Below are 21,867 nucleotides of genomic sequence, written 5' to 3'. Positions count from 1 at the left end.
TCGAGATATTTATTAATCTATGAATCAAATTAACTCGGGGTGGTGGGTAGCCTGTCGGTCTGTTCTTGTTGCCGTTTGTTTATGGACATGTCACACACAGTCACACACACAGTCACACATACGGTGTCAGAATGATTCTGAGCAAACGGCCAGCGCGCTGTAGCTGATAGCTGTCCAGGCCAACCATACTGTCTATGCTGTAGGCTTTATGCAGCCTTAAAATAAATGTACCGCTACATCTGTTTGAGTTAACCTCCGTTGCGAAAGGGCCCCCGCCGCCAACTTGCGGGTGGGCCTCGGGATTTTGCGGTACGCCACTGGCTGTGTCCCTTGTTGTATGAATAGATCCGAGTCTAAAAAACGATTAAACTGTCATTCTACCGCTGTAGTACACTGGTATTCTGGTGCGGAGAATTTCTGGTTTGGACCCGGAAATTGCAAAACGTCACGATTGACGTCAGACTTAACAACCGGATATTCAGGGCTCTCAAGTCTCACGCATTTTTTAAATTTTACTACCCCTAGTGGTAGTGGCCCTAGGCTGCAGCCTAGGTAAGCCTATAATCTGCACATGCTCGGGGCGCATTTTTTGTGCCCCGACCGAGAAATAGGAGACAGCCAATTGGAGCGCTGCTACAGCTCACGTGTAAGCCAAAAGTATTTGGACTGCCATAGACTGCCATTCGGCCGGCGTCCCGGACTCCTCCCCTATGTATTTTCACAGTGAATTTTACACACACACAGATAAAATGTTTATTGTATTGGAGGATTTTTAATGAATGCTGATAGGCGCCGACAGAATATCAGCCGCATTTTATGAATAAACAATGTTTATTTTAAAAAATATTTTACAAGTAGCAACTAGGAAGTGGGGCTGCGTTGGAAGGTGGGGGCGGCGCCCTAGCGCCCTCTATTGGCCAGCCGCCACTGCTGATCAGCATTCATGGAACGCCTCTTGTCCAATCAAATTACTTGGTCCCTTTATGACGTTGGACCCAGTGTGCTCTCCGGCGCTCTCAGAGCAAATTTACGAACGCAGCCCAAGTGTATCATGGCGAGTAGAGTAGTGCTGTTAATGTTGGTGACAGAGAAGAACTCGAAATGCCTCCCTCGTCATTTAAATCCCATGTATGGGAGCACTTTGGCTTCTCTGTCAATTATAACAATGACGGACAAAGTGTGGTCGATAACAAAGTTACGGTGTTTAAGCGTTGTGCAAAGAGAAAGTCGTACAAGCATGGCCACACATTTGCCGTGACATCACCCTGGTGTGTTGACGGGAGGCACGAAAAAGGCAGCTTGACAACTTCTGATAATGTAGCCAATTTTTTCAAACCATGTTTAAAGTAAGGTTTCACTTTATTATTTAGTTAAAAGTGGCATAAAACATGTTTATTTGTCTGCTTTAAAGAGCCCAGTGATTCACTGCTGCAACCAGGTGCCTCCTCCCTCTCTCCTACTGCATCATTTAAGTTGAATGTGTGTTTCTGTTTAATATGTAGCCTAATGTTTGAGCCATGGCCACCACCGCCAGTCAAGAGTGAGTGAGTACACTGGTCTACTTGCACTGGTACCATTGCTTACTGTATGTAGTCGTCTTTGTAGTGGTTTGGGGGAATACTACAGTTTGTCATATGACTGTACAGCACAGTATATAAGACGAGTATATAAGGCAAGTATTTTTGTGCTGGTGGGTGTGGTCCGACCGATTGGGGTGGGCCTGTCTGGGCCAAAAATGCCAGGGCCTAATTTTTGTCCCAGTCCAGCCCTGGTTTGTCCCAGTCCAGCCCTGGTTTGAAACTAGCTAGTAACAACTAGGGGTTTAGTAACTACTAAATGCCTGCATTTAGTAATGACTTACGCCAAATTGGTGCAAGGCTACCAGATACGATGTTGTAATGTATGCACATATTTTGCTACCACGGTTGCCAGATGGAATTGACAATGTCCAGCCCAACCGGTCTAAAAGCTGCCGAATCCACCGGTCCAGTGTGACCAAAAGTAGCCCAATCTGGCAACACTGCTTGCTACGTTCTTGCAGCTCGCGTGAACACAGGTTCTTCCATCAGCGCTCGCCTGCCGCTTCGATTGCAGACTCAAGTTAACGCGCGTGCAGAAAGATGCCACGAAACTCATGTTCGGTAGCTTTCTTTCAAGGAATTTAAAACAATTGTTATTTCTCGCCGTGAGAAATAGAGGTGCGGCGTGAGAGCGTGAGAACTCGTTGAAATGCGTGAGTCTCACGGCGATTGCGTGAGACTTGGCAGCTCTGCAGTTAAGTTGCCAAACCACACAATTATTCCATATCTGATTACACTTTCAACAATGGACTGATATAAAAAAAAAATCTCATGATCGGCTTTCTCACCCCATAAAGTCTGAGTCGCCTCAGGTGATAAAGCCTCTGCTGTAGTTTGTTACATAAGCTGTCTATGTGTATTCCAGCAGAGATGGTTGTCTAATTGCATACCTATCTAATTGCACCATCAAGAGGGCACAACAGCGGCTATACACCCTGAGATGCCTCAGGAAAGAACACAACAAGCAGGAGATACTGGTGGCCTTCTACCGCGGCGCAGTGGAGAGCATCCTCACCTACGGCATCTGCAACTGGTTCTACAGCTGCACAACAGCGGAGAGAAACGCGCTACAGAGAGTCGTGAGAACAGCACAGAAGATCACCGGCGCCCCCCTCCCCTCTCTGGAAGAGCTGTACAACACACGCTGTCTCAGGAAGGCCTCCAAGATCTCCAGGGACCCGACCCACCCTGGGCACGTACACTTTATCAGGCTGCCCTCGAAAAGGAGGTACAGGACCCCGGCCGCTAAGACAAACAGACTGAAGAACTGCTTCTACCACAGGGCCGTCAAGGCCCTGAACACAGCAAAGGCCTAAGTTCTGGGCCCAGGACAGTCTGGACGGATTGTATGGCAGCTAGTGCTGAGGCACAAACATGTAAATTTCAAGCCTGCAAACTGTGACACTTTAAATAACGTGAAAAAATACTTTTGTGCAATATGACAACCCTAGTTGACTATCTGTGCAGTATAGTACAGTGGATTGTGTACATAGCCTTTATTTATGTAAACCAGCTCCTTACCTTCTTGTGATTTTATTCTTTTTCTAAAAGTGTTTTTTGTTTTTCCCTTTCCTAACACCAGGGGAGCCACCCCTCCTAAATTTCGTTGTTTGGTACCTGTACTGTAGCAATGACAATAAAGTCCATTCATTCATTCTAAGTACTTATAAGAGGGCACCTGGATGATTATTTCGTCTTTGACGACCACAGGCTCATGGTCAGTTACCTGCCTTGGGTCTAACACAACCTCCTGAGTTTTGCTGAGGTTTAAGATGAGATGGTTGCTGTCGCACCATTTAATGAATATGTTAATCTCACCATGGAGCACCGAGGGGTCTGTATCTTTAGCAAGGAGACTTAGAATTGCAGTGTCGTCAGCATATTTTATAATATGGTTGCTTGGGTGGTTACTTTTACAGTCGTTGGTGTATACTGTGAAGGGGGACAGAGATGGGGACAGAACGCAACCTTGGGGGACACCTGTACTGCAGTGTTTAGTCACTGACAGTGTTCCATTGACTTTCACTTGCTGTTCTCTTTCTAACATGAAGGAATGGATCCATTTGATTAAAGTACTATTGACACCCATGTCTTTGAGCTTTCCTAAGAGCACGGGGGGTTGTACCGTATGTACCGTATTAAAGGCGGAACTAAAATCAACAAACATAATTCGGGCATAGGCCTTTTTGTTCTCAAGGTGCTTGGATACAGAATGTGTGATATAGAGAATAGCGGTTACCCCCACATAACCCCCATTCTACACTCACTACATTGGCTCCCTTATTCAAAAAGGCCGTTGACTGTTGAACTGTGTTCATTCTTGTGATTTATTTATTTATTTATTTGTTAAAGTTAAATGTTTTTAACTGATTATGTTTTAGGCTGTTTTTTTGTTTTTACTCTGTAGCACTCTGTAGCCTGCTGTGTACCCAGGCTTGAGACAGGGTTTTATATTGTAGTAATATTAATGTAACTTCATTTACGTTAAATTTACAGAAGATTCCTTGTTTGTAGCGCCTCTAAGTTGTAATGAGATCTGCCCCAATTACTGCACCCTGACAATATTTTAGTTTAGAATAAGGTTGGTAATTTAATGTCAAACTAGATGTATTCCTCTATTTCAGAGACCCGCACTAGTTAAGGCACTAGGTGGGCCAAATGCTACACCTGTTTAGTCTTCTACAAATAATTTACAATTCGAACTGCAGTTTTACATTTGTTAACTTAATGTTTTCCTTTTGAACCATTTATCTAGGAATCAAGGTAAGGCAAATAGATTACAAAAAAGAAACAATACAAGAAAAAAGAAACAATATTACAGGGGGGTAGGTGCGGAAACGTGACCATAGCTCAGCCTAAGAAGGTCTGATCGACTAGGGGTCGATATCTACTGTTCAGGAGACTCAGGTGCGTAAAAAACCCTCTGGTCTCATGTCTCTATCACAACCACAGCCCGACCTACGAGCGAATCATACGAAGGGGAGCAAGATATCGCAGGGGACTTTTTCTGGCAAAACTCTTTTTTGAAGAAAAGCAGTCCATACCTTTAAGAGGTGATAACCACTAATAAGCTGCCAAACCAAAAGGTCTATCATATCAAAACATAATCTAGGGATGTAAAGGAATAAAAAAAATCACATCTAGAATTTGCCCACCCAGATGGTAATGAAAAATGGTTTGGCCCAAGGACGATCTCGACTTTGTCGCTTTTACCACGTCACGCGCGGTATCAACCAATGAAAATGCGTGGGGCATCAACCAATGAAAATGCGTGGGCATCAACCAATGAAAATGCGAGACACGCCCCCATATTTGCATACAGATCTGATAATCGGGGAAAGAATGAAATAATGAATGTGGAAAAGAAAGAATTAATGTGGAAAAGAAAGAATGAATGTGGAAAACAATGTGGAAAACAATGTGGAAAAGAAAGAATGAATGTGGAAAACAATGTGGAAAACAAAGAATGAATGTGGAAAAGAAAAAATGAATGTGGAAAAGAATAAATAAATATAGAAATGTATTTCGTTATACTGTGTGTATTCATTCATTTATTTGTTCATACATTCATGTATGTGTCTATATATTTATTGTTAATTTTGACAGACTTGGTTCTCCATAGCAGATAGCATTATGGAGCTGCTGTATCAACTATCGGTTGTGCCACAACCCGGTCTGGATCTAATTGGCTCTTGGACTGCAGCACTGATCTGTGATAGGACAAACATGTCACGTGGGGGTGCATCGTCATACCCGGTAGAATGACAGGCAGTTCGACGTTATGTCAAAACACAGGTATGTGTCAACTTAAACTATTTTACTTCTGTCTTTTTAGACATATTAATTGCTATCCCAGTATACTATAATATGTCTACAGGCGTTCCCTTAATTTGCGACTTCTTAAAATACCTGAGCAGAATTCTCTTGAAATGACAAGCTTGCGGCGGTGAGGGTGATTAGTTAGTTAGCTAGCTAGCTACATAGCTAGCAGGTCTGCTCCATGAAGCTAGTTTACCAGCAGAGACACATTTGTTAATCAAATGGGAATAGCTAACCGTGTTATTAAAAATGATGACTGAATTCACCCTGTCTCTTTATGTTTCTTAGATCAAAACGTAAGTGGAATGAGCTTTACAAATCCCATTAGCTGGTAATAGCTAACTTACTTTGCGAAGACAACAATGAATGGGGTCTGACTAATCTCTGAAATGAAAACGTTTTCGTGTTGGCCCCTACATTCTTCATCAGAAGCGCATACATGGAAAAGCACAATTATTGATTAACTTCCCATTCCAGTCCCCCAGTTAGACAATGTATGATATGTGATTGTTGCTTCCTGCCAGATAGCTGCATGTCCTGGAGGAACACGAGCTGGCCCAGCGAGCATGGCGTCCTACTTCGATGAGCACGACTGTGAACCCACGAACCCTGAAGAACAGTACCGCCAGAACGCGCTACTGGAACTGGCCAGGTGAGATCAGCAATGCTCTCAGCTCTGTTATATGGATACCCAAAGAGTCAAACATATACTCTGGCGCCTGCTTTGCCATCTAAAGCCTATCATCTATTCTAAAGCTAATCCTATTATCGTAAAACCCATCACTGAATCAGTGTTGATCTCTGCGTAGGTCTTTGATGCAGGGCCTGGACATTGACTCGGGCTCATTTGACCTATCAGACTGGGACCAGCGGCTTCCTCCCCCAGCTGCTAAAACAGCAGTCCAAACCTTACCTGTGGTCATCATCTCCATAGAGCAAGCAGGTGAGCCTGGTGTGTCTGTGTTCTGACTGGCTGGGCTTCTGTGTGTTCATAAGACAACTTTATGGTCCATTTTAATTTTCATAAAAGAGACGGTTTGAGTCGACGTGACACTAAAATACGGAGGGGACTGTGTACAGTAGAGCACGAGTACGCTAGCGACACTTTAGATCGTAGGTTTGACTCCCGCTGGGACTATGTATACACAAGATGTATGCACTCATTGTACTGGAAGTCATTTGGATGAAAGTGTCTCCTAAATGGTACCTTCCCCCTGATAAACAGCCAGAGTTTTTAACCCCTCTTTCCCCCCTCGCGCAGACAAAGGACTGAAGTGCCCTGTGTGTCTGCTGGAGTTTGAGGAGCAGGAGTCAGTACGGGAGATGCCCTGCAAACACCTCTTCCACTCAGGCTGCATCCTGCCCTGGTTAGGGAAGGTAAGGGGCACGAGTCATCACACCCACTGACATGGTACTCCCTGTAGGCTGGATATGTTTTATTTAGGTTGCTGTCCTGTACCTCTTTGGGGTTGATGGTTATGAATGAATTATGCTATGCCGACCTGGGTACAGTGTGATGTCTGAAAGCTGTAGGTGAATCCCTGAAACTCTGCTTTCTGTCTTTCCACAGACCAATTCTTGTCCACTATGCCGCCTAGAGCTACCAACTGACAATCCAGAATATGAGGAATTTAAGAAGGACAAGGTGAGTGTTCAGGTGTCCAAAGATAAATTATGTTGTGAAACGGTCAAATTATTCGCAGTGGTATTTATACTTGGAAGAGATGAGGCCTGCCCTGGTCGTCGATGACTAAAATGTTCTGGAGTGTTTGTAGATTAAAACGACACTAAAAGTTTTCGTCAACTAAAACTAAGAAGGATCAAAACGACTAAATCAAGAAATCAAGGCCCAAACCCTTAAAATATTTAAATCTAAGCTAAAAAAAAACTTCATGTTTTGCAGCAGTTATGATTAAACACAAACACTTCTATCAATGTGTGGTGGCCTGGGAAAACCCGTCGGATGTCGCTGGCGTTCGTTTGTGGCAAAGAGCAAATATAGATGGAAATTGCGATTTTGGCGATTTTGATATTATGTGGTATTCTAGTACTTTGAACTCCATACTACATTATGGTGAATAAACATTTTAAGAAAACAAAAGAGAAAGTACTTATTTTTATGTTTTTGTGGTGGGTAGTTTGCTAGCAAAACAACGTCACGTTGAACGTGTCTCATTCTCAGTTAAGCAACGCACGCACACATGAGCGAAAGGAGAGACGATACTTCCACCTGTGTTATTGCCAGTTTACTGATGCTCACAATAAGCATAAAGTAATAAAATCTTAACTAGAAGACACACAAATGGATCTGTCCCTCGCATACCGACGAGGCGAGCAGACTAACACCGCATCACAAGCAGACAAACGAGACCGGCCGATCTGCATAGGCTCCTCCCCCGACCCGGAGGAGAAAGGGGTAGTAATGACCTTTCACTTTTTTTTACATGATACATTAAAATGCTCATAACTTTTAAAAATAAAGGGCTATCTCAGTCATTCAACCAGTTATGAATAGCTGAGAACTTCTAATTTATGGAAATATAAAAAAATGAAAATGTCAAAATGCCACCATGTGAAGGGTTTTCCCAGGCCACCACACATGTCTTTTTTCCATAAACTATTGTCTTATTAAATGTTTTATCTATTTACTTCTTATATTTGCTTTTATTCATTGTAATTTTTATTTTCTTACTATGCTCCTCTTGCTGTATTTTTTATTTAATTTATTTTTTTCATGTAAAGCACTTTGCATTGCCCCTGTTGTATGAAATGTGCTATACAAATAAACTTGCCTTGCCTAAATGTGACTAAAAACTAATGTGCATCTTTGTATGAAGACTACGACTAAATGCAGGGGTGCAAACTTGTCACCTTTCTGCTAAATTAGCCGTTTTTATCTCAAAATAGGTCATCCATGTGAATTTTGCAGATCTGCAAAAAAAAAAAATGTTTTGGGTGTGGTGGGGGGGGGGGGGGTCTAAGTCTCATCCATGTCACATGATGCACAAGCTAGCTAATCTCCCTGTCTGCTAAACTCTGCTGCAGTTGAAATAACGTTTAGCTTCAGGGAGCTAGGTACAGTTCCAGACAGCATAGAGAACACAGTCACGGTAAACTGTTTTAGAAGTAATTCTGCAGGTGTTGAGGTCAGGGCTGCTGCTACTTACACACGCATCATTGTTAGACCACCGTTAGTGCTAGCGATATCTATTTAACACCATTAGTGCTAGCGCTATCCCCCCCCCCCCCCCTAAGGTTAGCCACAAAAAATGTGTCACCTTTTTGGGCCATCACCTGTTTGCACCCCTGAAATGTAAAATAGCCTGCCAAAATGAAGACTAAACTGAGTGCTCATATCTCTCTATAGGAGCGGAGGAAACAGAGAGAACACAGGCTAGAGGACCTACATGGAGCCATGTACACATGACTGAGAGGACCCCAGAAGACAGAGCTTATTTCACGTCTTGCATCGGGTGGTTATTCAGTTAGAGAGACTGAGAATGACTGCAATCATTTTGTGTGGCTTCTATGTTTTAACGTATGTAAATATGTCCTTTTTAGATACAGTAATTTGTACAGAGACCTGTTTGTCATAAGGATTTAAATGATGGATGATGAATATACAGTGAAAGGAATTCTGAGTCAGTTCTCAACGAATGAGTACGTTTAGACTCTTTATATTCCCTGCCTTAACATGCATAACGCTCTATTTTTTTCCCCAAGATGCAATACCATATGACCAAAACCAATGTATTCAATGACATTTGATTTTCTGGCCTCCCATATTTATATCAGACTAGTCATTTTATGATGAGGTTTTATTGTTGATTGCTTTGTCATCATCCACACCCACTCCAGACAGGTTATTGGCATTGAAGCCAGGTCACTCTGTACACCAACATGTGAATGTAGAGGGAGGACCAAAGTGTATCACCATAACTCTGTGCTAGAACAACAACCATACTTTTTTTCTCAGGTTCTCGTATGCGATGGACAACAACATCGCTTATCTCCTCAAACATTAAAAAGAAAAGGTTGTTGATATTGAGTCGTGTGTCATCTGTACGAAAGATTATGAAATTCGTAAGAAACAAGACAGATGCTATGAATTATGTATTGGCATTGCAGTAGGTGTACAGTATGTAGAAATAACCCCCTGCCTTCTATTTCAAGACAGTGATTGATTTGCTGTCTACTGAGAAGAGTGCAGTCTTGTAGAATGAGGTCAAGGGTCAGGTCATTCATGTCCATCAGAATCTTATTCTTTATGATCAAAAAGGCAACATTTTATCGTAGATCACCACTTTAACTCTAGTGCTGTAATGCAATAATAGAGTTAGGTGATCTTAATGCATTATTGATGCAATCGTTTAAGAGGGTATCACCTCACCTGTCACTCTCTTCTCTATGAAGATGCTGTTAGCTGTAGCCCTGCTCATCCCAGTTATTCTCTATGAAGATGCTGCTAGCTGTAGCCCTGGTCATCCCAGTCATTCGCTATGAAGATGCTGCTAGCTGTAGCACTGGTCATCCCAGTCATTCTCTATGAAGATGCTGTTAGCTGTAGCCCTGGTCATCCCAGTCATTCTCTATGAAGATGCTGTTAGCTGTAGCCCTGGTCATCCCAGTCATTCTCTATGAAGATGCTGCTAGCTGTAGCACTGGTCATCCCAGTCATTCTCTATGAAGATGCTGTTAGCTGTAGCCCTGGTCATCCCAGTCATTCTCTATGAAGATGCTGTTAGCTGTAGCCCTGGTCATCCCAGTCATTCTCTATGAAGATGCTGCTAGCTGTAGCCCTGGTCACCCCAGTCATTCTCTATGAAGATGTTGTTAGCTGTAGCCCTGGTCACCCCAGTCATTCGGGGACGGAGCCTTCAGTGTGGCAGCACCCACCCTGTGGAACTCTCTCCCAACAGTGATTCGCAACACCCCTACCCTGGACACCTTCAAATCAGCCCTCAAACCCATCTGTTCACCAAGGCCTTTGGCCCCTAGTTTAGCTTTGTCGCTGTCTGTTTTTTCTGTTTTGTCTGTCTGACTTTCTTTCTGTAAAATCTGTGGGGTTTGTGAAAGGTGCTATATAAAACTAAGATATTATTATGCTTATGATTATGCCTCTGGACCTGGAGCAGACTAACACTAAGCTACCCATTCGTGTGTATACTCACTGTGTGATCATTAATGTATGTTAGATATGTACGTGTTTACTTACGTGTAACTTATTATTGTGCCAGTGGCCAAAGATAATTTTCCAACTTTGGTTAGATAAAGTTCTAGTCTAAAGAAAGAGATATTGTACCAAAAGAACAAAGAATATGCTTATAATTTATCAATTTTATTTCATATTTCAATATAAATCTCTGACAAAAGAAGATAGCTAAATGATAGATAAATCATACATATATACAGAATGAATATATAAAAAGAAAACAAAATATTCTCTGCAACGCTTTGTTAAATTTTGGGGATTAATTCAGCGTTCCTCCCATACTGTCCATAATAGAGGATATTGAGTAAAATACATGTTTTACATATTTTTCAAAGGTTAAAAAAAAGATCACTACTTACACCTTTCAAGACATTATATCTGCACTGCTGTTTTCCAGAATTCAAGACATCTTTAGACTTACAGGTTGCCATCTGTGACTGGTACTCTCTCACACACTCACAGAAACACACAGCTACAAGATTCAACAGAAGTGCAGGATTTTAAACAAATACAAATAAAAAATAAAAAACAATCCGAAGTATTGAAATGTCATTTTATCATGTTTTGGCCTGTCGACTGTAAGAGTACAATTTTCATCAAAGCTGCCGGTTGAAGTCTGACTTTACCAAGTTACAGTAACTAATATAAATCACCAGGTGATTGGTGAAATACATCAGAAAAATAAGGTTCTTTGAAATCATATTGAACATAGTTTTTGGCTGGTACAGAATGAGGAAAAGGCCAAACAGAGCAAGCATACAAATGGAGCTACAGAGTTTTCACATCAAACACTACCAAAATGTTGCACCAAACAAGTTCTCTTGTTGCGGCCAGTCATACAGAAGCAGAACCAAATTCCAATGACTCCAATCTTTTTTGGCAAGACTCAAGGGAAATACCATCTCCACATCTGCTCTGCAGCGACCCTGGTTGGAACAAGTTCAAAACAAGTTCCCTCGCTCTAACAGAGGTAGCCGACATGACAAAGACTCGACGTTTCGATGGCTTAAAAACAAACAAAAAAACATCTGGTGATTGTACATGAGTTGAAACACACCAATACAATGACCCAAAAGAGAATACTGTGTTTGTGATATAGTCATAAGTTACCCCTGAAGCAGACCACAGATGTTTGATAAGGGTCCAGTAAAGGAGGAGCCAGAGGGAGAAGAGCGTGCCATCCCAGCTGACTTTGCATTCCACTGGTCACTGTGTGGAGATCTGCATTGGCCTCTGGGTGGCGCTAGTGTGTCACAGACTGAGAGGGTCTCACCTGGGCCTTATTTGGTCATCACATTGTAGTAAAAAAGCTTTTCTCTGAACCGTTCACCGTTGATTACTATTGTCTAGAATGTTTGGCAATGATTAAGACGCTTTTGATTTGTCATTCATCGGTTTAGGTCGACGTGTATTGAAATGCCCCCCAGCAACATGCACCCGGGTTACACTTCTCACAACAAACATCCTCAGGCGTTTCAACATCAGAGGTATGACGGAAAGGAATTCAACAGTACTCCAAACATACTGACATGGGGTCGAGGGTCACAAGGTCTACAGGCATCCACCCCCCCCCCCCCCCCGGTACTGGTCTCGACACGTACAGTATCTCACCGTGTACATGAACAGGCTTTGATGTCGTGTCCAGAGTGTACTTCCCATAACAACCAAACACGACTTCCAAGGAACCAGCCTGGAATCTGTCAGCACACAGAGAAGACAAGACACTGGATGGGGAAATGAGTCATAGTTGCGCCTTTCAAAATTGGATTTCATCAGTTGACCTTTTTCCGAACCGTACTTTTGACCACGTGAAGTACTTAAGTAGCTACTTAAGTAGCTCCCCCCTCCGTTTCAGAATGTAGCTTTAAAAAGAAGAAGCCACAGAACCCTCGCTAAAAAAGGCATCACTCCATTGCTCTGGAGTGTAAATTGCCAGATAAAAAGGCCATTATTGCACCAGAACTGGAGATGGTCATGGGCCTAAAAAAAACAAGGTGACACTAAATAAACACTTCCCCATACATAAGCCAGGTAACCAATGGGAAACCAGGAAGTGGAAATGTGGCTGAAAACACAATTGGTAACAAAAGAATGAAGCAAGAGTGATTGAGATGCAGAGGTTTGCCCCAGTGTAAAAGGAGCTGGTTGAACAGACTAGCAGGCTTAAGCATTCTACACTTGACTTGTCAACTAGATGAATATAGTATGTCATCTACTCTAGAGAATAATGCATTTAATGACCTAACACACAGAGATATCATTTTTAAACAATAAGAAACCATAAGTCATTAACATATCACTTCTCCACGTGAGGCAGTTATTCAAGATATTGGGAGGATATTGTACACAAAGTGTGTAAATTGTTTTTTGTCAAATTACATCAACGACTTCCACAAAATCATTCCACAGTTCATTTGTACTTGATTGATAAACAAAAGGCGTGTGCACACAAACCTGTCAGTTACATAACAGTATACTATCTATAGTTCCACTTCTCAAACATTCAATATTTTTGTACTACGATGCTTTTTAACATTGGCAGACTACACACACACACACACCGAGTCAGATCAAACGTGCATACTCTATTCTCTCATTCAAAATTGTGGCCGATTGTGTCAGAGCGGTATGGCAGGGTTGGCCACCGGGGGGCACCAGCACCTCCCAGGTAGAGGAAGTCTGTGTAGAAATGTGGCGGAAAAGAAACTAACAAAAAACTGTTTTTTGGCATAAAAAAATATCTTCTACCCATCTGCCCATCCTGACACAATAAGGACGACCACAGGCAACACAAGCCCCGCTGACTAGCAGTCAAACACTGAAGAGCGTACTGTATCAGTGCAGGCCTTTGTGCCGACCGACAGCCATCTTGAAAAACATTCACAGCATCCCACCCAAACCCACCCACCCCGACCGCACACATTGAGCCTTCCTCCGAGTGTTTCCTCCTGAAGATGTCAAGGAAATTCGACTGTAGTGGGGAAAAAACGGACGGCTTTACAAAAAACCCAACACACACACACACACACACAAAAAGAAATACAGCAAATATACCGCCACGGTAACCTGACGTGTCCATCGTCACATCTTCGTCATGTCATGTCTCGCCTTCCCTCTTCATCCAGTCCTGTCATCAGACTGTGTTGTGTTGAGTGTTAAACCCCCCCCCCTGCAGCACATTTTGAGGGGGGGGTGGTTGGGGGTTATCTCTCTCTCTCTCTCTCTCTACAACATGGCTATGCTCTCCGGGGTGCAGTTGAGGTGGGTGGAGGTGCTGCTACCGCCAGGGGACTTGAGGCCCTTGGTGCCCCCGCCCAGCGCCCCGCCGCCCCCCCGGGCCCCGGCCCCCAGCATGATGCCCGAGCCGTGGTGGTGGAGCTGCTGGAGGCCCGCCATCATGGTCTCGTGGGTGACCGTGCCGAACTCGTAGGTGAAAGTCCCGTAGAACACCAGGATGTCCACGGTGAACACCCACTCACAGATGGCAGCCGCGTGCTGCAGGACGAAGCTCTCGTGGATGAAGAAGATGCCGCCTGGGGAGTTAGGAGTCAAGGAACATGACGGAACGTGACGGAACCACGCGGATACAACCCGGGTGGTGATGGTCCGGTGACCTCGGGCTGGGGTTAGATCTAGCGACGGGAGCAACCCCCCCCCCCCCACAGGTCTGGTCAATACCGAGTGCACACCCGAATAGGTGGCCTGAAATAACACGCTGGTACCTCCCCCCCCATATGTTGGACTAGGGCTCAGCCAGTGAGGCAGACATGAGAACATCTGTTTCTGGTCTCCCTGTGGCTTCCAACAGCAGCAGGAGGCGGAGGAGGAGGAGGAGGAGGAGGAGGAGAAGGAGGACCGGGGCGAATCTCCGAGGGCCTTCACACGACTCAGGGAACTCATGTTTTATTAATGACCCGAGCAGAAACTCCTAGCGACCCATCCACGCCTGGTCACGACCCTCCCCAGCGATGCTAATGACCAGATACTGGTCTACTGGTGGCGTGGTGGTTTCAACACAGAGGCCATAGAAGAGGGTTTTGATTACAGTAAGACTGATGACTAGGGATGGAAATGATAAGATGTTATTAACTAACTGGATGAGCCCGTGCAGCTGGCTGTAGCTTCAGAGCTATCTGTAGCAACAGTATGTCTGTCATCATCTAAAATGGATGAAATGGGAGAATATTTGTACAGCATTCCTTTTCATTTAGGGTTTCTTAGTCAAAGAGCTAAGCCTGCCTGGCGCTAATATTATTAGCATAGGATATTTCCCCTCAGTAACGGTGCATGGTCAAATGTTCTGGCCGCAATACCATCCCTATGGGAATGAGTTCAAAGTTCAAAGCCAGGCAAAATAGAGGCATCGGGACTTTTTAAACCGTTCAAAATATCCCAAATAATGCGAAATAGTGTACATTTACCTGTTAATTCATTTTATCATTACACCTACTGCTGAAAACTGTAATAAGAAATAGCGTATATGCAGTTAGTTATCTGTTGACAAGCATAAACTGTTGTGCTTTAAGCAGCAAGCACATCAAAAGATGAAGCTTAATAATAAACATATTCGTAAATACGTTCGTAAATACACTGTGGAAATTTGCTCAGGGTTTTTAGTACCCGTACTGATTTTAGCTACCCTTCCAGACTCAGAGCGAAAGGTACTATCCGTGCTACGATGTGACGCTGCAGACCGTTGATTGGTTTGATCGATAAGTGACGCGTCATACTGCTGTTGTTTACAATGGTCCGAGAGCCTGGAGACCGAAAGCTCCCAATAAACATCGTTTTTTGCACAGATTTGATACTCTTCAGCTGCAGCACCCCAGCTAAGTCTGATCATGGATGAGCGGTGGTATTTTCACTATAATGGGAATTTACATGGTGAAATGCATTCTTAGACATGACTACGTCATCATGATTACAAAGATGCCACTTGAAATGCATGAAATCCAAGTTTATTCGTGTCCTACACACACATTCGCCTAGTATTTAACTGCCTGTAGCCCAATCACGACTCACGTCACGAATGGTCCCAGTATTGTCGCTTCAGACGGAACAATTTGGTTGTTATTGTGCTTGCTGTAGCATATATGGTTACTTTCTCGCCTGAAAACATATTAAAACTAAGCCAAAATACAGCTTTTAGCGAATGGAGGTTTAAAAATCCCCGCTGCCAGCCGGTGCGAAATGGATTCTGGGAGGCAGGTCTGTTGTGTATAATGGAGAAGCGTTTCTGAAAATACGGTACGGGTAAGATACAAATGCGTGCCGTCCTGTACCATCCCGGTCTGGTCAATGGAGAAGCGCCAATAGAGTGCTCTGAAATCAGTTAATTTATAAACGGTAAAAGTCTTTACACACCAACTGTAAACCTGGCGGACACCAACGATAACACTACCATTATTTCGCTGGCGGCCAACAATTTTACGTTATCGTGTTAACATTAACGTTAGCTAGCTATTTGTTGCTAACTTTAGTGATGTTGACAGTAGATACTCATTAACTAACATTGCCATTTTCATCTTTTAAAATTCATTCAAATGAACGTTAATTCATCCCATAAACATAATTATTACCTGTTTTGTTACACGTAGATGCGTGTATATAATACTCTCTAGAATACCAATCAAGCTACAACCATAACATTTTTCTCCGACTTGCTCCAACATTTTTTGATTGGAATGTTCAGACCAGACGCTCGGACAACTGTCAGCACGCGCGCAAAACATTCCGGCATCGATAAGAGGAGTGGATAACCTCGGAGGTGTACGATTCAGATGCATCAAACTATTTGTTACCAGTTCTCAACTGGAACCACTTCGCGATTCCCTAGTTATGACACATTTACATCCCACGTTTGTGGATTGCTTGATGTGATAATGTTCACATCAGACCCCTGTTTACACATGCAAACTGAGCTTGGACCAGCTGAGCTGAGCTGAGCAGCGATGGAACCGACAAGGTGAAATCTCTGGTTAAAGCCTCCTACTGCAGCAACAGCCTTTCAATCCCCTGTTGTTGAAACCACAGGAACCCATCTTGACACCAATGATAAGACCTCTAAAATAGACCTGATACCCTCCCCCATCCCCCCCCCGCTCCCCCCCCAACCAACCAGGCAGGCAGGCAGGCAGGAAGGATACTGAGGACGAGTGACACCAGGGCCCCGGCGGCCAGCCCCACGCGGACGTGCGCCATCCAGTAGTCCAGCGCCGTGACCGCCACCCGGTAGGTGAGCACGCACTGCAGGCACACGAACAGCAGCCCCGCGGGGAATGCCACGCCTGCGCCCACATAGTGGAGAGACTTGGCATGGTCCACCTAGAGGGGGGGGGGGGGGGTGGAAGCTGGTTAGACCAAGGGGGAAAAAAAACATCGGAAAAAAAAGACGTCGGGAAAAAAAAGTCAGCGCTTGAGAGTCTAATCAAGTAGAGGGGAGAGACATGAATAACACGACTACGTCGTGTAACCATGACTACGTCGGCCACAAGTAAACAACTTAGCAATACTGTATGCCTTACCCCCGGGTCAGTTTACACAGACAAAAGTAGCTGTGAGCTGTGAGCAGGGGACACACCTCTCTGTCAGCGGGGGTTCTAGACCGGGACGTAGAGGACATACAGGAGATATACCTGGAAGTTGCCCACCATCACCAGGCCCACCGCGTTGGTGCAGCCAGACACCAGGCCGCTGGTGTTGATCCAGCATCCATGGCTGTGCTCAATCACCTGGGCGTAGCGCAGGAAGCACACCATCACCACTGGGGGGGAGAGAGAGAAGGGGGGGAGAGAGAGAGAGGAGGGGGGGAGAGAGAGAGAGAGGAGGGAGGGAGAGTGGGGGAGGAAGAGAAGAGGGAGGGGGAGAGAGAAGGAGAAAGAGAAGAGGGAGGAAGAGAGAGAGACAAGGAGAAAGTGGAGGGAGAGAGAGAGACAAGGAGAAAGAGGAGGGGGAGAGAGAAGGAGAAAGAGAAGAGGGAGAAAGAGAGAGAGAGACAAGGAGAAAGAGGAGGGAGAGAGAGAGACAAGGAGAAAGAGGAGGGAGAGAGAGAGAGGAGGAGGAAGAGAAGAGGGATTGAGAGAGCGAGGGGGAGAGACAAGGAGAAAGTGGAGGGAGAGAGAGAGACAAGGAGAAAGAGGATGGGGAGAGAGAAGGAGAAAGAGAAGAGGGAGAAAGAGAGAGAGAGAGACAAGGAGAAAGAGGAGGGAGAGAAAGAGAGAGAGACAAGGAGAAAGAGGAGGGAGAGAAGAGGGATTGAGAGAGCGAGGGGGAGAGACAAGGAGAAATAGGAGGGAGAGAGAGAGAGAGAGATGGGGGATAAATTTCTATTTCCCTAAATTTCGTTGTTTGGTACCTGTACTGTAGCAATGACAAATAAAGTCCATTCCATTCCAAATAACACAGAAAAATAAGTAATGGAGGAAGGTGGTGGAGGCTGAGGAGGGGAAGCGGGGGAAAGGCCACATCCATTATTGATTACAGAGCCCAGCCTATTTAAAGACACCCTGAGCAGACCTCTGTGCTGCTGCCTAGTGGCTACAATAGCCTAGCCTCTGCATTCAATCCAAACAAGAATCAAGTGTATAATGCAGAAAATGTAATCATTTTCGGTTTTAATGGTAATTTGATGGTAACTCATATGCGTCTATGCATCTATTGTGCACCTGTTGACTACAAGTGCCGAAAAAGAGAGGCCGAGATATGTTTATTATATGTGGCCGGTACGTAGGTGTATAAGGTGTTTCAGGTATGTGAACCACACCCCTTTAAGTCACCATCACTGTGACTCATCAAAAATGTATGTGGTCGTTGAACGTGTGATCCTTTCAGATGTTGTCATGGCGCGTGGGATGCACGGAGGCACGGTGGAAGTCTTACCCATGAAGGCTCCGACATTCCCGATCAGACTGAACAGGCAGCTCTCTGGAGGGAACGAGCCACACTTACTACAGAGAGAGAGACACAATGTCACACAATGGGGGGAAAAAGGGGAAATCCGCTGGCCTTCACCATCAAATCATATGAACATCGCATAACCAGGATTTTGAGTGTTCTAGACAGTCACACACGTCACTGACAAATAAGCTTAACCTTTAACCTCCCTCCCTGACTTAACCTTTAACCTCCCTCCCTGACTTCACATGTCTTTGTTCCCACGATGACACGCTTGGCCTTCACTGACAACTCAGCTTTTTTATGAATCATCAGTCGGTTTCACAGGATGATGCACAGTGACGGACACAAAGACGTTCTGTGCCCTCATTCCCCAGTCAGACTAATAATACAGACGTAACAGAGTCTGTTTATTCAGCGACTGGGGATTTTTCACTGAGAGAGACGAACAAAGTCCCTGTGTGGCAGACGTGCAGAGAGCGGCTGGGGAGCAGAGACCTGATGAGGGGGATGTCCTGGATGGTGCAGCAGGTCTTGGGGAAGCCTGGCCGGGCGATCTCCTCTATACACGTGACGTTGTAAGACCTGCACACAGGAGACCCACCCAGCGGTTAAAACCCCCCAAAAAGTATCAGCTCCGTGTTCAATCCACCTGAAGATATCTGAGGACAAAACACTGGACATGTATGAAAGGCTCAATATCAGAAGAATTGAACATGTTGAACAACATGATCAAACGTCCAACATGAAGCCTTCCACCACGACGACCCCCTTTTTTCTTTTCTTTTTTTCAACATCGCTCACCAGTTCTCCACAGGGCAAACATGATGGTTCATCACAGCCATGGCATAGCTGTGTGGGAGAAGAAAAAAAAGACGAAACAAAGTCAACAACTATAAGTTGTTACGACAGGCAGGGGGGCCACCCAATTAGCAATCTCTTTTTAAGATCACCCCTACTTTGACTTGAGGCAGTCAAATGGTTACAAGGTATAAAATGCTAATTCCTTTGTGGTCCACTTTAGATAGTAGCTATTAGGGCTGGGTTAAAAAAATCGATTTCCCGATTCCGAATCGATCTTCATTGAATGAGCGATTATCGATTCATAAATCCCGAGATCGATCTTTCATTTTTTATTTTATTTTTGCTTGTGCAGCTTCAACCCGCAACGAGATCTCGTGGCCAGATCTCGCACTACAAGAATTTATCATATCTCACGCAACGACCAGGCTTAAAGGCAGATGTCTGGGTGCATTTTGGATGTACAAATTATGACGATAGAGATGAGCAGGACAAAAGCAAAGCCATATGCAAGCTGTGCGCAGTGGAGGTTACATTTTGTGGAAACACCACAAATCTACGGAACCACTTATTGAGGCGCATCACCCTGACGTGAAACATGGAAAAGCGGATCCGAAACAAGCCTCGCTGATAAAGACGTTTGGTTGCAAATTACAATCAAATTCTCCGCGTGCCCAACAAATTACTACAGCGTCGTCAGTGTCGTCAGTGTACTAGAACCACGCTACGTGTTACTGACACGCAAACAGTTGAGTGAAGTGATAGTCCCAGACATGTCCGCGCAGGTGAAACGTGACATCGCAACTTCACTTCAGCCAGCAGAGAGTTGCCATAACGTGTGACAGCTGGACATCCAGAGCAATGGACTCGTACCTGCCAATCACTTGCCAATTTATCAGCGAGGCTTGTTTCGGATCCGCTTTTCCATGTTTCACGTCAGGGTGATGCCTCAATAAGTGGTTCCGTAGATTTGTGGTGTTTCCACTAACTTATTGTTACTGTATACTACAGTATTTTAATAATCATTGATTTTCCAATTATGTTTATTCCTGAATAAAATCTTCCAATCTCCAAAAAGTGAGAAAGCAGTAATGAAGGGCTTTAGTTTCATGGACATTATGGTTTACAATGTGTTTTTTTGTTCCCCAAAATACCCTCATCTATTGCACTATTTTCGTTTGAGTTTTGCACATTTTTATTTTGTGTATATATATATATGCAAATAAGCTATTTGAGACAGTCCTGAGGGATATGTGATGTCTTGTTTACCGATAGGCTATGTTTGTAGCCCCTTTATTTACACTGGCTGCAGTAAAGCACGTTAAAAAGCACTTTTTGTAGTGTCTGATTTAGCAAAATGTTTGTCAATGATGTTCATTTATGTTCCAATAAGAAGTACATTCATGTAACTGCTTTGGAGTCAATTCTTAATGTAAACATTGATATGTTTAACAATGCTACATGTTATATATATATATATATATATATATATATATATATATATATATATATATATAATAAAGACCATTCATTCATTCATTCATTCATTCATTCATATAGGGTTCCTTGAACCATTTATAGCATTAGTTCTGAGAATCTCTTCATATTCAAGGAAAATTGATATTGTAACTAAATCGAATCGGAATTGAATCGAATCGAATCGAATCGAAAGCTGTGAATCGGAATCGAATCGTTTTGGGAAATCAGTGGCGATACCCAGCCCTAGTAGCTATGACACTGACAGCAAGCAAAAACTCTGGTACTTCCAGGTAACATTCACATATCTGTCACAACTACGAGCTAGTAGTATGTCTGATACATGTACACTGTAGTCAGCATATATTGCTCGTATTACAGGGGTACATGACTCTATAAACCACGTTCTAACCCCTGTGATGGTGAACCACTCACACTATCCATATCCCTGTGATGGAGAAGGCAGAGAGACTGACGGGCAGGACGATCCAGGCAGTCATTGGGCTGGCAGGGTGCTGGCTTTGTCCAAAGCATGAGGGAGAGGAGGGCTTTCGGGCCTGGAGCAGCGAGACAATGGGGGGGGGGGGCAGGTGGGGGGGTGGGGGGGACACTAACAAGCAGGGACACACATGAGGGGGGACATGAGAGGAGGACAGGGGGGGGGGGGGGGAGATGGCACACTGCACTCTGCTACCTCACTCACTGCAACCAGCAGATATCTAATAACAGGAGAAAGGGGGGAGAAGAAGAGAAGAGGGGGGAGAGAGAGAGAGAGAGAGAGAGAGAGAGAGAGAGAGAGAGAGAGAGAGAGAGAGAGAGAGAGAGAGAGAGAGAGAGAGAGAGAGAGAGAGAAACAAACGGGTAAATGTGAGGTATAGGAGCAGGGGGAGGGGAAAGGAGATAAGGGGGGGGGTAGTGTTATGTTTTAACTTTGATTGACTTGATTACTCGAAAATCTCTATAACACAGGCCTTATATATATATATATATATATATATATATATATATATATATATATATATATATATATATATATATATATATATATACAGGCCTTTGACAGCAGCAAAGTACTTGCAAAAAGTG

General features: G+C 44.0%; 2 protein-coding genes across 2 annotated transcripts; one reads left to right on the top strand and one right to left on the bottom strand.

Annotated features, from left to right (window-relative positions):
- The first annotated feature begins 5,336 nt into the window (after nucleotides 1-5,336).
- Nucleotides 5,337-9,397, top strand: rnf181 (ring finger protein 181). The gene is made up of 6 exons (XM_080530836.1): nucleotides 5,337-5,375; nucleotides 5,924-6,051; nucleotides 6,209-6,342; nucleotides 6,661-6,776; nucleotides 6,970-7,044; nucleotides 8,767-9,397. Exons 2-6 carry the CDS (start codon nucleotides 5,966-5,968, stop codon nucleotides 8,824-8,826), a joined length of 471 nt encoding a protein of 156 aa, XP_080386962.1. The 5' UTR covers nucleotides 5,337-5,375; nucleotides 5,924-5,965; the 3' UTR covers nucleotides 8,827-9,397.
- A 4,439-nt stretch (nucleotides 9,398-13,836) lies between these two features.
- On the bottom strand, nucleotides 13,837-21,354 carry tmem150aa (transmembrane protein 150Aa; the record flags this gene model as incomplete). Its single annotated transcript, XM_080531149.1, has 7 exons — nucleotides 21,217-21,354; nucleotides 19,309-19,356; nucleotides 19,003-19,089; nucleotides 18,490-18,557; nucleotides 17,247-17,374; nucleotides 16,758-16,935; nucleotides 13,837-14,144 (listed from the first exon to the last, which is right to left on the bottom strand). The coding sequence occupies exons 1-7, from the start codon at nucleotides 21,279-21,281 to the stop codon at nucleotides 13,837-13,839; spliced, it is 882 nt and encodes a 293-aa protein (XP_080387275.1). The 5' UTR covers nucleotides 21,282-21,354.
- Between the last annotated feature and the right edge of the window lie 513 nt (nucleotides 21,355-21,867).

This window comes from Nansenia antarctica (genome assembly GCF_963989245.1).
Source record: "Nansenia antarctica genome assembly, chromosome: 5".
Lineage (NCBI taxonomy): Eukaryota > Metazoa > Chordata > Actinopteri > Argentiniformes > Microstomatidae > Nansenia > Nansenia antarctica.
Note: the sequence above shows the minus strand (reverse complement) of the source record. Positions and strands in the feature narration are given on the sequence as shown.

Excerpts from the sequence above, each read along its gene's own strand:
- rnf181 (XM_080530836.1), top strand. The coding sequence starts at position 5,966 with ATGGCGTCCTACTTCGATGAGCACGACTGTGAACCCACGAACCCTGAA. Across the intron at positions 6,052-6,208 it reads GCGCTACTGGAACTGGCCAG|GTCTTTGATGCAGGGCCTGG; the intron begins GTGAGATCAGCA and ends ATCTCTGCGTAG. Across the intron at positions 6,343-6,660 it reads CATCTCCATAGAGCAAGCAG|ACAAAGGACTGAAGTGCCCT; the intron begins GTGAGCCTGGTG and ends CCCCTCGCGCAG.